This window comes from Musa acuminata, chromosome BXJ3-5 (assembly GCF_036884655.1).
Source record: "Musa acuminata AAA Group cultivar baxijiao chromosome BXJ3-5, Cavendish_Baxijiao_AAA, whole genome shotgun sequence".
NCBI classification, from domain to species: Eukaryota; Viridiplantae; Streptophyta; class Magnoliopsida; order Zingiberales; family Musaceae; genus Musa; species Musa acuminata.
In genome coordinates, this window is record NC_088353.1 from 6,062,225 (window position 1) to 6,077,054 (window position 14,830).

Sequence of the window (14,830 nt, forward strand, 5' to 3'; positions counted from 1 at the left end):
TGCAATGTATTCTATCGGGTTGGCACTACCATCGAATGTCTCTAACGACGGGAGGCAGAAGTTCATTAGAAATGGTTCCTCCTATATTTTTTGGATGAATGACAACCCTAAGGTAGATGGGTCCATATATAAAAAAATAAATAAATGGTTACTTCCCCTCTTGAATGAAAGTATTATGGGTCGGGAGCAAAGCTACCTCTCTCAAGCATTTATTGAGAGGGTCGACAAGCGAATGTTCCTACGACATTCGATCTTTCTAATGTGACCAAAATATTTTGAAGGAAGAAGTTGGTCTGAGGTGCCTCCAAGGTGAAAAGACCTAACTCACGAGGTGCCACACACACAAAGATTGAGGTCGAGAGTTTTTCTGATCTAATCTTTTTGACATCCAAATTAATAACTCAAGGTATATGAGTGTGAACTCGAGTAGACAAAAACGATAATCCTTCCTTTCTTTGTATTGAAAAGGATAAAATATTTTATAAAATATTATATAAGAGGTAATCTCTAATTGTCTTCGATAATTTTTTCTTAACTTTTTATCCACGTGGAGTACAAGGATGGACAGTTCATAATCGTCTTCTTTAGACCCTTGTTCACGTAGCTAGTCGAGTGGTAAGTGATCTCAATTTTCTCTTTTCGCCCTAGATATATGTGAAATGATGATTAATTAGTGATATACTCCTATCAAATTTAAATTAATTTTAAAATCTAAAACGCTTCTAATATTATTACAATGATATTAAATTTTATAGGATAATAACATTAGTTGAAATTTCCATTAAGAACTAAGGAGATCACTCAACGAAGGAAGAAGATTAATAACGTACAATCGCCGTTTGTGGCGAAAGAAGAGTCCTTTTTGGGGTTGCGAGGATAAGGTATGAGCGGCGACGGCCACACCTCCGCTGCCGCCATGGCGGCCCAGATCTGCGACCAGATCCGATCCGTCTTCTCCTCCCCCCGTCCGCCCCTTCCACCGGCGCTCGACGTTCTGGTGGCGGAGGTCTCTGCCACCGCCGCCGCCAACGGGAGGGTCTTCGTTCACGGGGTGGGCCGCGAGGGGCTGATGATGAAGGCCCTCTGCATGCGCCTCTTCCACCTCGGCCTCCCCGCCCACGTCGTCGGCGACGTCACCACCCCACCCATCTCCCCCGGCGACCTCCTCCTCGCGTCCGCCGGCCCCGGCGGCTTCTCCACCGTCGACGCCATCTGCGGCGTCGCCAAGTCGGCCGGCGCCCGTGTGGTCCTTCTCACCGCGCGCCCGGGCTCCGGGAGCGGCGCGAGCCGGTGCGCCGACGCCGTGGCCTACATCCCTGCCCAGACCATGGCGGACGATGAGGAGGCGGGCGGTGGTCTGTCACAGGCGGTGAGGTTGCCGATGGGGAGCTTGTACGAGGGGGCGATGTACGTGCTGTTCGAGATGGCGGTGCTGCGGCTGACGGATGCACTGAAGCAGACTCCCGCCCAACTCCGGTCCCGTCACACCAACCTCGAGTAGTGGCAGCAGCAGCTAAGTGGAGAAGAACGTTTCCGTAAAAAAAAAAAAAAAAAACGTTTCTGATGATGATGTTTCAGGAAACGCATGTTTTATAAAACATGTAGTCTCGAAGAACACCGTTGTATTATTGCCTGCAGCCCAAGAAAACACTAAATCGCTGTCATCTATGAATCGCTCTTTTAATTATTGGATTACGGTAACAACGTACGGAGATGGAGTATGTTCACCGCGATGTGTATAAGACCGTGAATTTTAGACGATTATGATCCGATATGATGTGTTTTGGGCCACTTTTATCGCCCGATAATAAACGACAAGAGTAGCTAAATTCCAGGCACCTTCCATTGCAAGGATGGAGTCTGGTCACCGCGCGTCAGAGTAAGTTGGTGAACTTTGGACGATTATGGACCGATATAATTTTTTTCGGGGCACTTCGACGCCCGAGTTGAAGACGGTAAGAGCACCAAAAAGTCCGGACACGTCCTTCCGTCGGAGTTTGGTCACCGCGCCACGCGGTACGCTTAGCAGAATAAAGCTCAATAATTACTATGGTCTAACTTAACGATTCCGTTATAAACTTCACGGCGGGTCAGATTTAAATTAATAAAATCTAAAATATCCTTCTCATTCTCAAATATATGTTTTCTACATGTCAATTAGAGTTTTGACATCATTGTGCCAACAATTAACTAAAAATTTCTAGTATCGTAGCAAAATATAGCTAAACTTAAATGTAGGAGGATAAATTATAAAATGATTAACTTTAGAGGAAAATTTATCCATGTAATTTTGCCTAATATTTTTTTTTTTTAACTTAGAGACCCTTATAATGTCTGATTTTGCGACAAAAGAGAAATATAACAACAAACAATAAGCTGTGTCAAAGCACATTTAGATCATCAAACACTGCATACAATGAAATTTCGGCAACACTTGGATTAACCTCATAATGTGAATGTACAACAACTGGTAAGTGATTTATCATCATCCATCACATGGTACAAACATATATCTCTGAGAAACTAATGCTTCTCCTGCGATACCCTGAAGCCTCCTTGAAATGTACTAAAAAATTCTCGAGGTTCTCCATAACGATAGGAAAAACAAGTGGGCAGATTTCTGCCTTACCGCAAAATAAAAATCTCCTTCAAATATGTTTGTCTTCCTACGAATCAGATTGATGTCCGATCGTCAGTCACTTCAGGGCTACAGACATGCTAAGGATGTTGTAGATGTCATGCGATCCACTTTTGAGTTCTTCAGAGTACCAGCAGATTTAATGTTATGGTCATCGACTGCACGTCACATGCTCAGGAATTAGGCGTCGTACCAGTTCAGGGGAAGCAACTTCTAGCTCTGCAAACATATTTGGATGAGTTATTGACAGCTTTCCCCAAGAACCCAGTGAAAAGGAAAGCAGGGCACTACCTTGAGTTGTGAAGCTGAACAGAGGAGGAAGGGGGTTTCCATTTGGCAAACGTGTGTTAGGGTCTCTCAGCTCATCAAAGAATGGATGAGCACAGGCCTCCAGCTGCAGCATCGATGAAAAAAAAATGCAAAATGATGACTAAATAAATGCAACATCATTGATTAGAATGTCAACAATGCAGAAAAAGTCACAAGCCCTAGACAGATTCAAACTCTAGACTTAGTGCAAAACACTAATTACTTTGTTCAAGAGTACTTACAGATGTAAAACGCAAATTAGGCGAGTACTGAAGCAGCCTCGATACAAGATCAACTGCTTCAGGAGGTATCCACTTGTGGAAAAGCTGCAAAGGCATTATGATTTAATCATTTGTATCTATTAAATGATTTCCAATAATATATGTTACCTTGACTAACCTTGTGCCAAGGATGAGCTTTTATCTGAGGGAATTTGAATTCTGTGCAATTTGGATTCATACACTTGATTTCTTCTCGTGTTGGGGTGCCTAAAATCTGCACAGCAACAACAATCATATAGAATTAAGATTGAGTGGATAAAATGTTACTGGAGCAAGATGGACATGCACCATCTATGGATACAGGACCTTAATGATTTCCACCAGCTGATCAACACCACTTTCCCCAGGAAATAAAGGCTGCACCAACAATGATGATACATTTTCAGTAAGAAGGTATCTACATAAAAGATACAAAACAAAGAAACTATAGAAGCATAATATGAACTACAAGGTATTATCATGGATGATGAAATAATGGAAAAGAATGTCAGAAAGGTTTTCCCAAATTAAAAAAAAAAAAAAACTAATTAACTACTACCATGATATATTTAACCTTTTAGGGGATATGGCTAAAAAAGGGTAGCATCTTGCTCAAGGCTCCCGCCAATATATACATATCCTTACCTTCACAACCCAAGAAGCTATTTCTCATTGCCCTATTTATGCCTTTAATATGAAGATTGCTCCATATATCTGATCTTGTCATTTCCCTTTTTCCAAGAAGTACAAATGCACCCTAAGGGTGTTTTCTTTTTTGTAGTTCCTTAATCTAAATTATAACACAACTAACAAGCATTGATGATGCCAATAATATATGATAGAAAAATCCTATCTTTTTATTTGGCAGGATATACCTGATGTCAATTGGTTCAACAAGACACAACTGAACAGCATGTTTACAGTCAAACAACATGTTATCAGATCTACATCCACACCATTCATCCATTAAATCCCCATGCTGCTCAGGATCTTCCTCTGTACTCTATTAAACTTGAAGTTTCACAAAGTTAAGTCATTTGTTTTCTTCAAGAACAAGCCACATATAGCTTAAAAAGATAGTATTCAGTAAATTCTTTATCGTATGTGTGGTACCTAGATGGACAAAAAAACCTATGGAATCATCCAATGCCGGACTGCTTCATAAAATACATTTGAGTTTAACAACACCATGCTGTTTACCTGTCCTATGAGAAGCTCAGTTAACACACAACCAACAGACCACATGTCAATAGCTGTGGTATACTCTGTAGCCCCAAAAATAAGCTCAGGTGCCCTATAATACCGTGAGCAAATGTATGATATATTAGGTTCTCCTGGAACCTGAAATCGGATCATTAGATGTCAAAGATGAGAACAAATTCATCAAATGATCAATCATATTTTATGTGACCTACCAACTTTTTGGCGCTGCCAAAATCACAAAGTTTTAATTGATGAGTGTGAGGATTGACCTGCAAAATGAGTCAACAAAACAACAATAGTATTACGACATCAAAATTAACATCCATAAGTGTTTCTGAGTTTCACATCCTCACTACTCGAAACAAATCATTCTTGCAATCAAGCATTTCAAGTGCAAAGCACCATGCTGTGCCCATAACATGTCAACCCATCACATGCCTGCAACTGCTGGCCTGGCCTTTATTCTATACCAGCACTATATCAGCATCTCATTTGCACAGAGTGGAGCAACACTATTATGTGACAGCCTACATCAACAGGTTGGCTACTTTCCTTCCCCCATTGGAACTCTTAACTTACATAAATTAACTAGTAGGTGGTTTCCTAACAATAGAGTTGGTAGCATTCAAAAAGAGTCATTAAGTTGTCCTAACTGACTTTATACAGAAAATGTCAATGAAGATTCGACGAAAAAAAAGAAGAAAGAGACATATCAAGTTTCGAAGAAACATATCACATCTTGGAATCAGCATACTTCGATTAACTGTCAAATACAACAATGAACTAATCATTCAATAAACAATTATAATTCTAAGAATTTATGATCTAAGTTGAGGCTTAGCCACAGATATTTCATCCCCATGTATAAGATTAATATATCATGGTTCCTCCATATTCCATCATATTATATCTTCAACATCACAACATTATATCTTCACATAGAAGAGGTAAATCAACACTAAATTGCTTTAGCATCTAACGAAGAAAAGAAATTTCTCAAAGGATCTTAAAGAAAAAAAGATTATGAGAATCCCACCAACAAATTTTGTGGCTTAATGTCCCGATGGCACACCCCTGCGACATGATGAATATAAGCAAGTCCACGACAAATCTACACCATCAAATAAAAAATAATTATTTTAGTAAAGAAAGGACTATTAGCAGATGGTGGTGACCGTGAAACAAAGTTTGAAATATCAATATTCACCTGGTATGTATACAACTTAACATAAGTGAGAGGTACATGCTGGTTCATCCGGCTATAGTACTTCACGGTGCGATGAAGTGTCTCAGAGACATATTCAAGAACAAGGTTTAGGTAGATCTCATCTTTCTCAGTAGTCGAAAAAAAATAGTGCTTTAGCTGAACTACATTTGGATGGTCAAGTAAAAGCATAATCTGAAGTTCCCTGTTCTTGTATCTCTTGTCCTGTAAAACCTTCTTGATGGCAACTGCTTCCCCTGTTTCCACGCATTTAGCCTGCACCAGAAAAGTGCAATGAGAGACCACGATCGTGTAAATTACAATTGAACAATATTAAATATTATGTTTTTACCAACCGAAGGACCAAAGTACCTGAAATACTACACCAAATGAACCAGTGCCAACAATACGTTCTGCCATATATGAGATTGTCTGACACACAGTAAATAAGTCACTAAGTTGACTAAGTTCTGGTTCCATCCAATCAACGAGAAAAAGTTAGATATTATGCAACCCCGACAGCATTCAAGAACATATAAATAAAACAAGTCAATGTAGAGACATGTCCTGAATTACAGAGCTACAAACTTAGCCATGCTCTAGGGAAAAGAATTGAATAAATTTCTAAATGCTAAGCCAAAAAGCTAGTTAGAAGTCACGGAACAAAAAATTATAGAAAGCTTAAATTAAAGAAAAATAATTGCATAAAGTTTTTTTTTTATGACTAGTACCAGCAGCAGCATACAGTCAAACTTTAATACTGAGCAAAAAGAAGCATGACTATAAACATCCACTAAGCTTAGAGAACAATGACATTAAATGGAAGAAAGAAGCAATGTCGTAGACCAATTTAATTTCAGAAACATAAAGGCACCTGTTTTGGCTGGCCATCCCGGCCACCAATTACTGTTGCAAGAATCTGTCCGGTCATAGTTCCTTTACCATTAATCATTGTCCCATCGAATTCCTGCAAGGGTAGTATGAACAATAAGAACTGGAATTACTAAAATGAACCAAAAAATTCACTTACAAATAGCAGGAATATTCTAAAGAAAAACAAAACACAGATCCAAACCGTCTCAATGTGGCCATCAGTTTTAATATCTCGGATTGTCATCCCATGCATTTCCCTCGGAAGTTGATCCATGGTTGCACCTTCAAATCTCGCAGGAGGTTCAGTGGTTAATGTGCTTGCATCAAAATTCAAATGAGATGAAGATATATGTAGATCCACGGTAGAAGCCACATCATCAACCATATGCTGCTCCACAAGAATTTCTCCTCCTCCCTCTTGATCAAACTTTGCTCTTTTGGTCGTTAAGTCCCCACCCTTATGAAACAATATAGTCTCACAATAACAGAACAGAATAAAATAAAAAGATAATATGGAAAAGAGATGCATACATGCAACATGGGTGTCTTTGCATAATTTGCAATTGCAGTAATAATTTTGAAGAAAATGCCTATAGTTATGTTTGAAGTAAAAGGAGGCTCAGACTGTATTGATCATCGGTGACCTTCAAGTCCAGAGATAGTTGTGTTTCAGTGAATCAGGATCACATAAATGACCAAATTGAGACATAGCTTGACCAAATATAACCAGTTATATTCCATATGTCAAGGATCCAAGAAAGAGAAGTTCACTTAATTGAAATTCACTTGGCCTACTCTTGCTCAACAATAGAAATCATCTCCGCTAGATCATTTTCGCTCAACTCAATATGCAACCTCAAGACGATATTACCTGGTTGTTGCAAGAAATGGAGCCTTACCCCACAAACAGAGCCTTATCTCCACCAATGACAAGGCCACAGAGAAGCACAACAGAATGTTCCAACAAATAAAAAATTTCACTCCAAATGTTTGGCAACTTAGCAAGTCCAACCCAGTAAGAAGTCAAATGAGCTTCTGGTCTTGATTATCTAGCTTCGATTGTGAATAAGAGGGAAAGATCTGTGACTAACTGGTAAAAATAGAAGAACAGGCATGTTCCATAATGATCGAAAATGGCTTGGTTTGGTCGCAGGACTGTTAAGACTTCACTAACCCCAACTCAAAGGCATTTTGTTTTTCAGCCTGACTAGGTTAATTAAATGACCTCAACATTTAGTGAGAGCGAATCATTTGCAACAGGAAAATGTCAAACAAAGTGCCAGAAGTTAAAAATGTATTACTTTATGCTTGTAAAACTTGTGATCGGATTACGTTGTAATGCCTATAATGAATGATCATTGAAATGCTACATTGTGGCAAATAGCAACTTTAATGACGTGAACTTCGCCAATCTGGACATTCGTGGCAATTGGTTGGTTATCCCTAATTATTTTGTCTAACAGCAAATCACTAGCAACATTCTGGGCGTCTATAAACAACAAAAAAACTTTAAATTACACCAAAACAAACAGAGCTAAAGATTTCCAGAAAACACCAGCAACATGGATGAATCCCCATTAATCATTGCACTCAAAAGAAAGAATGAGTAGATTCGAACTGAACGTAAGCCGGACCAACCACACCGAGGAATCAAGAAGAGAAAATAGGAGTAAATTTGTGATAGTTAGGAATCTCACGGGATCCGAGACCGAAGACCGCCCCGAAGCAATGCTCTTCAGCCGCCGCATCATGTGCATGTTTCGGCCCGCCGTCCGAGATTTCGAAACCCTAATCACCGGCCTCGACGAGAGCTCCTCCCCTCCCCTCTCTTCTCCTCCATCCGCATTGGATTGGGAAGAAGAAAAAGAAGAGACGGGAAGACGAGAGAAGAAGAGAGAGCGAGAGAGAGCGAAGGGGGGGAGGGGAACAGAATGCAACACCCAGTTCCTCCTCCCTGTCCTTCCTCCTGTCTCTCTCTGTCTCTCTCTCTGTGGTACTTTGTTTTTGTTTTTTGTTTTGTGCCTTTTGTTTTAAGATCAGAATTCGCGGTCGACGGGGTTGGAGGTCGAACCCACGTGGCATCAAACATGGCCGTACACCTTTCAGTTGATCGAGATCGGACGGTCAAACGCTGGGTTCGTGGTCTTCGCTTTTATTACTATTCTTTTTTTCTGCTTCCCTTGTTATATGATTTGAAACGCGCGAGTCGCGCTCCGCGACTCGTTTTCGGTAGCGGATTGTAGGAAACGATTTCTGTGACCAAAAAATATTTTGCTGCCAGTAACTTCATGCTTACAAAAAAATATGTATACGTAACGGCCGTATCAACTGCTACTTGAAAGGTGGTTGTGAAATGGTTGCTAATTTGGCTGTGTCATGTGTTATCTGATAGTAAGGGGAGAATTACAACAAGGTGTCGTGGTGTAGTTGGTTATCACGTCAGTCTAACACACTGAAGGTCTCCGGTTCGAGTCCGGGCGACGCCAATTTATTATTTTTATTTGTTTTATTTTCGATTGATTTCGTGAAATGAATTAATAATTAAGATTAAAAAAAGAAAAAAAAAAACCCTTGAGAAGAGCTTTGGTGATGGAAAGCTATGTTTGACCTTCCGACAAGTGCGGATAGTCTCCCCAAGTGGATGAAATTTATAATAGAGCTTTCTCAATGTCCAATCGAAAAGATTTCCTGAACGTCCATCCAAAAGAAAAGGACGACTTAAGTCTTCAGTCGCCATTTCTTTCATCAGAAGGGCAATTTACCAAACAAAAAGCTAGCCACTGCACCACCGACGGGCTCGATTGAAATGGACAGGCAAGGAATAGACATCAATCACTTCCTGATGTGTCAACTTGAGAATCTAGTGCCAGGCATGACCGCCTGCAGCTCATTTTTGGACAGGAATCCAATCTCTTTCTCGCGCTTACTGCGAAGAGCCGTCTCACGGTAGGGCGTGTACGATGAAGACCAGTGAGGGTAGAAGTCTCCCTACCGGAAAAGCAGAAATCCATGCGTTCCCAATTCTTGCAAAGATTCATTCTGCTGACAACAATGTCAAGTCATTCTTCGGTTTTATGGGTAAAGATGAAGTAATGGCAACGCAAGGGGACGATAACTTTTCATCTCTGGTGTGATTTATATTAGACTCTGTCATCTATACAGGAGAGAGTACTTCTATCCAAAGGAGATGTCGAGCGAAGAAGAACAAGTTCTGCAACCTGTAAGCATTGGAATCAGACTGATATAAAAGAGAGATATTAAACACCAAACATTATGGATTCACTTCGCTGAATCCTACATTACAGCAAGACAGAAGCAATCAAAAGCTTACATTGGAGATCAGATTATCCAATTTGATCTTAGAATATGAACAGCAGAGAGTCGACGTTGTTAGATTTCAGCAGAGCTCTCTGAGGTAGATTTCATCAGATCCTAACGGGCATCCCTGACCTATCCAACCGGCCGGAGCCCGGGTAGGCCTTGATCGAGAAGTTGGCGTGCAGAGAAGAGGACCTCTGAGCCAATGGCGCCCAAGGATCGTGCCGGTCTGGCCTCTGCTTGGGCGCGCTGTGAGACCGCACCTTCGCCTTCGAAGACTCGGTGTTCGCCATGTAGTTGGGGTGGTCCGAGTAACCACAGCACAGGCTCTGAGAGCACTCGCTCTTCGAGGGCGTGAACGGCCCCTTCCTCGAGCTTCCAGGTCGCGACGAAGCAGAGCAGAACTGCGGGCTCTCCCCGTACTCGCCGGCCTCGAATGGAAGCATCAGGTGGACCATAGACTGCTGTCCAGGAAACGACCGCTGGGCCCCGGTGGATTCCATCGACGGCGAGCCGGGCAGGGTTACGAAGCTATAGCTGTTCTGATCAGAGGTTAGCGTGGAGGATGAGGAGTGGACGTACGTGTTCCGGCGCTTGTGATGGTACTGTGGCTTCCCAGGATCCACTTCCAGGATCTTAGCATTCTTCTCATCGTCCACCGAAGCACCAGCCCCCGTCTTCCTCGCGGATTCTGGGTCATCCCAGTACCGTTCCTCCACCCACTGATCCAACCAGTTCCATCCCGCAGTGTTTGCTCGGTCCCGATCACCACTCGCCGGCCTCCAAACAGTTCTCTGCAGACGAGAATAGCATGATTCCATCGATGTGCATCCTGTGGTGCAAGCTTGTAGGGTAAACAAGATCTACGCTTACAGCATGGCCTTCGCCGGGGGCCTTCTCGAACTTGCTCCTTTCCGACCGGAGCACGCGGCACGCCCGGGCGCGAGCTTGGACTCTCACCAACGCCTGCATGCATCGCAGCGTCTCGGCGGCCTGTTTCCTGACGATGTTGCCTCTGACCAGTGCTTGCAGCTTCACCAGCCCTTTCAGTGCCTTCAAGGCCTTCCTCGCCTTCACACCATCAACTTGTCAATTTACCAAACACAAGATTTCTCTAAAGAACAAAAAGGAAGCCGATTCCTTTGCAGAAGAAACCAGATTGAAGTTGAACCGCATCGAACCTATCCCACCAAATTGTCCTAAATGTGGTTCTCAAGTTTAATGGGTCGAATGGTCACTAGTAGGCAGGAGGAGAAGCAGCAGCATCAAAGAATCTAAACAAAAGCAGTCATTTCCAATGCAAACTGCAACAACCAAATAGAACAGAGGATACGGATCCCTCCCTATACAGTCAGGGAACCGATGAAATAGATGAAGCGGAAGGCCAAAAGAGTTCTCCATTCAAGGCAACAAGGGAGATAGCGACTACAGACTGAGATACATGGCAAATTTTAGGTGACAGGATCGGATCGAATCACGCAAACCAGCTCACTCCACCCAAGGCAGATGAAAAGCCCGCAAATCGATGCTTTTGGCGCTGCCCGGAGTGCCCAAATGGACGACGATTACGCGATTAAACGACTGCCGTCGCGAAGAATTACATCTTGCAGGTCTTCTGGGAAGCGATTCATAAACTAAGCTTTTCAAGATCAAAGATGATAAAAATCGAATTTGTAACAGCGGGCGGTGATTCAATGAGTTGAGGAACAGATTAGACCTTAAAATTTCGATTTTTTTTCCAGGTAATTTTATAGAATTGCCATCAACAAACACAGTTGGACTGCAATTGAAGAGATAAAGAAGGGGAGACTACCAACCAGATATCCCCGGAAAGCGGCCTGGATCTTGATCGCCGCCTTCTCCTCCCGCTTGCTGGGGGCAGCAGGGGTGAACCCCACGGTAGCCCTCCCGCTGCTGGTCAGCCGGACGACCGCTGCCGCGGCCTGCGCGGCGGCCACGGCAGCCTCCGCCACCGCCGCGGTGGCCGCCGCGACGGCGATCGCCCGCTTGTTCTGCTCCTCCTCGTCCGCCTCCCTGTACTTCCGCTCCTCCGTGACCGCCGCCGCCGTGTGCTGCCACCGACGGTGCTGGTGGTTGCTCCCCTTCTCCCGGAACGGCATCACGAAGCCCCATCTCCTCTTGTCCTTGGCCGGCCTGCCCTCCGCCGGGTATCCGCCGGGATCCGCCTTCTTCCCGCCGAAAAGGCGACGGAGCCACCTCGTGGTTCTCCCCATTCCCGCCCTCTTTCCCCCGCTCCTCCTCGACTCTTCCCCACGTTAACTCAATAGCTCATCTCCCCTACGACACGTCCATTTATCAAATTCTTCTATTTAAAAAAAAAAAGAGCGCGAAATTGAATCTAAAATAAATCGAAAAGGACACGTGTGAACGAGAGGGTTATTTTACTAATGGCTGTGGTTGATATAGCAACAACAAATAATTAGGCATTCTGCGGTATGGTTATTTTACTTTTATGCCCTTCGAGATCGTGGGCATTATGTTATTCTCTTTGTTCTTTTCATCCTTTGGATGGGACCCGCACGCTGTTGACCAATGGAAAGACGGACCCACGAATCATTTTGAATTCGAAGTTATGTTCGGTGTGTCGGCATACGATCAGGAAAACTGTTCAACGTGTGAGAAAACTCGTTTCCCGTCTCTCAAATGATAGATTTGAAGCATCGTGCGAGATCGGACGGTCAGTTGGACTCGATCGATGAGGACCCCGATGGGGCAGGGATGAGGTGGCAGGCGGATGGAGCGTCGGCTCTCGTGGACGCATCCCACCAACCATGCGACCGTGTTACACCGAACAGGAATATAGGACAGTGGGCGTGAGAAGGACGAGACCTGCGGTGCGGCCGCGTCTTCAATAATTGGTTAGGTAGCTTCTAACGAGCCAATCGCTCACCAGCTGATCCATGTCTCGCCCGCTGACGAGTCAAAGATGTGGGGACGACCTGTAACACGTCAAAGAGTTGTACGTAAGTTCTGGTCAATGGTGTGTCCCGGTCAAAATTGTTACATCTACACGTATTGCAGGATTCCTGAGGTCATACTGTAGAGTTGTAACTTGAGCATGGGATGCAAAGACCACATGCAAAAAATTATATGCTAAATAGGAAGATATCGGGATCATCATCATCATACAAGATCATCCTTTAATTAACTAGCAGGCAATAGAAATGTGCCAGACCCAATTTGGCATCATCAATTGGGCAATACTAATGATCTTACATATTACCACTCCCTTCGTCGCTTGGGGCACCCTATTCCAGATTGTATAACTCTTCAACCATACCAGCATCATAAACCATACTCGCACAAAAAATTTGAAGCCTTAGAACCTCATAATCAAAAAGTTCTATCAAGAATTATATATCATCATGGCACTTTTCCTGAGACTAATCAAGTTGTCATAATCTTTTCTATACGGAGGTTTGACACTCACTCTATTATCATTTCTTAATAGAAAAAAATGGATTCCCTAAAGTATCACAATAGTGATTTCATATCCTCATATACCTTTTGAATTATCCATGAATAATTTTTTTGCCTATTACAAAGCTCATCTCAATAAGACTATCAACAAGATAACTTGAACACCATAATTATATATTTCAAAGATACTTAAACATTGACCATCACTTCTAGCCTTATCATCATTACAATTTTTAGTCACCAACAAAATCCATTTAAACTAGGGAGTAATAAAACATTCAAATTTGGTGGTTTGCCAGCCTCATAGTTTTAAAAGGTTAATACTAGATCACACCTGATTCTCTTATAGACCTTAAATGCAAAGATTTTAAATCATCCAATCCAGCCACTCTGATTTTAAAGGTACAGCCACTGTGTACAGATCAGTAGAAATGAATGGATTTGTATATTGAATGATGACCTTGTGACATAATTTGTGCATACAGCACACACACATGATCATGCAAATGAATATCCAGCAATACATTTGCTTTGATGTTCTAAAGATACTCCAGGGATGAGGCCTAGTGCCCACAATAGAATGTTGCTGTTGCTAGAATGAATTTGAAAGTTCTGAAATAATGCAAAATTCAAATTTCAAGAAATTGCAAACTGTCATCCACCAAAGCAAAATTTATAATTTTATGAGTCATCAAGCAACAATTAATTTGGAGGTCAAAGAGCACTTTCAAGCACAAGTTTTCACTGAAGCAGTTACACTATAGAGTAGTATGTCAATCATAAATACATCAAGGGAAGTGCATCTGAACTCAAACATGTTTTACAGGAAGCAGTAGAGATTCTTGAATAGAGAAAAGCTTTTTAAATTTGATATTGTTTGCAAATTTCTAGAGAGGAAAGGCTCAAAAGATTGGAAGCAGTACATGTAGCCAACTCACTTGTATAGCACATATGTGAAATGCAGTTAAATATCAGGGTGGATACACAATCCATCTTGAATGATTCAATCATATAAACGCTTTGATGTCACGATTCAGCAATCCAAAAACTTTATTGGAAAGGTCAATTTTGATCATTGGTGACATAGCATTTCATAGTCGTAGCCCTGAAAATAGTTCCAAAATATTCTTCTACATGCTTTGACAGAAAGTAAATAAACATGCATTGAGATTTGACAAAGCTAATTAAATAAGCTATGATCAACAAAAGAGGGCAAATGAAGCAGAAGTTTGTAGTAAAGCTGTGGAGCCTCTCACCTAGCACGGAGATCAACCAAGAAACTCTAGAAGTTGATGCTGTCGACGACTTGTTTCTAACTTCAAAGATAGCATCTGATGAATTAGGGTTCCAAGAACAGCAACGAGCAAGAATGATGATTAGCATTCAACGAAGAGATAATAAAGAGCAAGGAAATACCTTCGATTTCAAGCGATCAGGAAAAGTAATGCACAAGCCCACCATGGGGTTCTATCATGCCCAGTTGAGCCGAGGTACAAGGAGCGCTTCCAGCTACGAAGAGCCGCTGCCCCCAACTCCCGCTGATCTACAGATCCGACAGCGAAATCCTCCACGATGGCCCTCGCC

The 14,830-nt window shown here is 42.4% G+C and overlaps 3 protein-coding genes and 1 non-coding gene across 6 annotated transcripts; 2 read left to right on the forward strand and 2 right to left on the reverse strand.

The window, feature by feature from the left end:
* Positions 1 to 816: 816 nt before the first annotated feature.
* LOC135638986 (uncharacterized) lies at positions 817 to 1,668 on the forward strand. The gene has a single exon (XM_065152632.1). It carries the CDS (start codon positions 884 to 886, stop codon positions 1,499 to 1,501), a length of 618 nt encoding a protein of 205 aa, XP_065008704.1. The 5' UTR covers positions 817 to 883; the 3' UTR covers positions 1,502 to 1,668.
* Positions 1,669 to 2,377: 709 nt separating this feature from the next.
* On the reverse strand, positions 2,378 to 8,473 carry LOC135637765 (shaggy-related protein kinase eta-like). Of its 3 annotated transcripts, XM_065150539.1 has the most exons (13): positions 8,185 to 8,473; positions 6,690 to 6,944; positions 6,489 to 6,581; positions 5,987 to 6,046; positions 5,618 to 5,890; positions 5,447 to 5,521; positions 4,623 to 4,679; positions 4,408 to 4,548; positions 3,535 to 3,585; positions 3,347 to 3,442; positions 3,190 to 3,273; positions 2,930 to 3,032; positions 2,378 to 2,857 (listed from the first exon to the last, which is right to left on the reverse strand). In XM_065150539.1, exons 1-13 carry the CDS (start codon positions 8,242 to 8,244, stop codon positions 2,790 to 2,792), a joined length of 1,416 nt encoding a protein of 471 aa, XP_065006611.1. In that variant the 5' UTR covers positions 8,245 to 8,473; the 3' UTR covers positions 2,378 to 2,789. The 3 variants fall into 3 exon arrangements, with proteins under 3 accessions (XP_065006611.1, XP_065006612.1, XP_065006613.1); XM_065150540.1 differs by lacking the exon at positions 5,987 to 6,046; XM_065150541.1 differs by lacking the exons at positions 4,408 to 4,548; positions 4,623 to 4,679.
* A 426-nt stretch (positions 8,474 to 8,899) lies between these two features.
* TRNAV-AAC (transfer RNA valine (anticodon AAC)) lies at positions 8,900 to 8,973 on the forward strand. The gene has a single exon. It is a non-coding gene; the product is annotated as a tRNA-Val (tRNA).
* Positions 8,974 to 9,726: 753 nt separating this feature from the next.
* On the reverse strand, positions 9,727 to 12,081 carry LOC135637766 (protein IQ-DOMAIN 22-like). Its single transcript, XM_065150542.1, has 3 exons — positions 11,623 to 12,081; positions 10,679 to 10,876; positions 9,727 to 10,599 (listed from the first exon to the last, which is right to left on the reverse strand). The coding sequence occupies exons 1-3, from the start codon at positions 12,037 to 12,039 to the stop codon at positions 9,913 to 9,915; spliced, it is 1,302 nt and encodes a 433-aa protein (XP_065006614.1). The 5' UTR covers positions 12,040 to 12,081; the 3' UTR covers positions 9,727 to 9,912.
* Between the last annotated feature and the right edge of the window lie 2,749 nt (positions 12,082 to 14,830).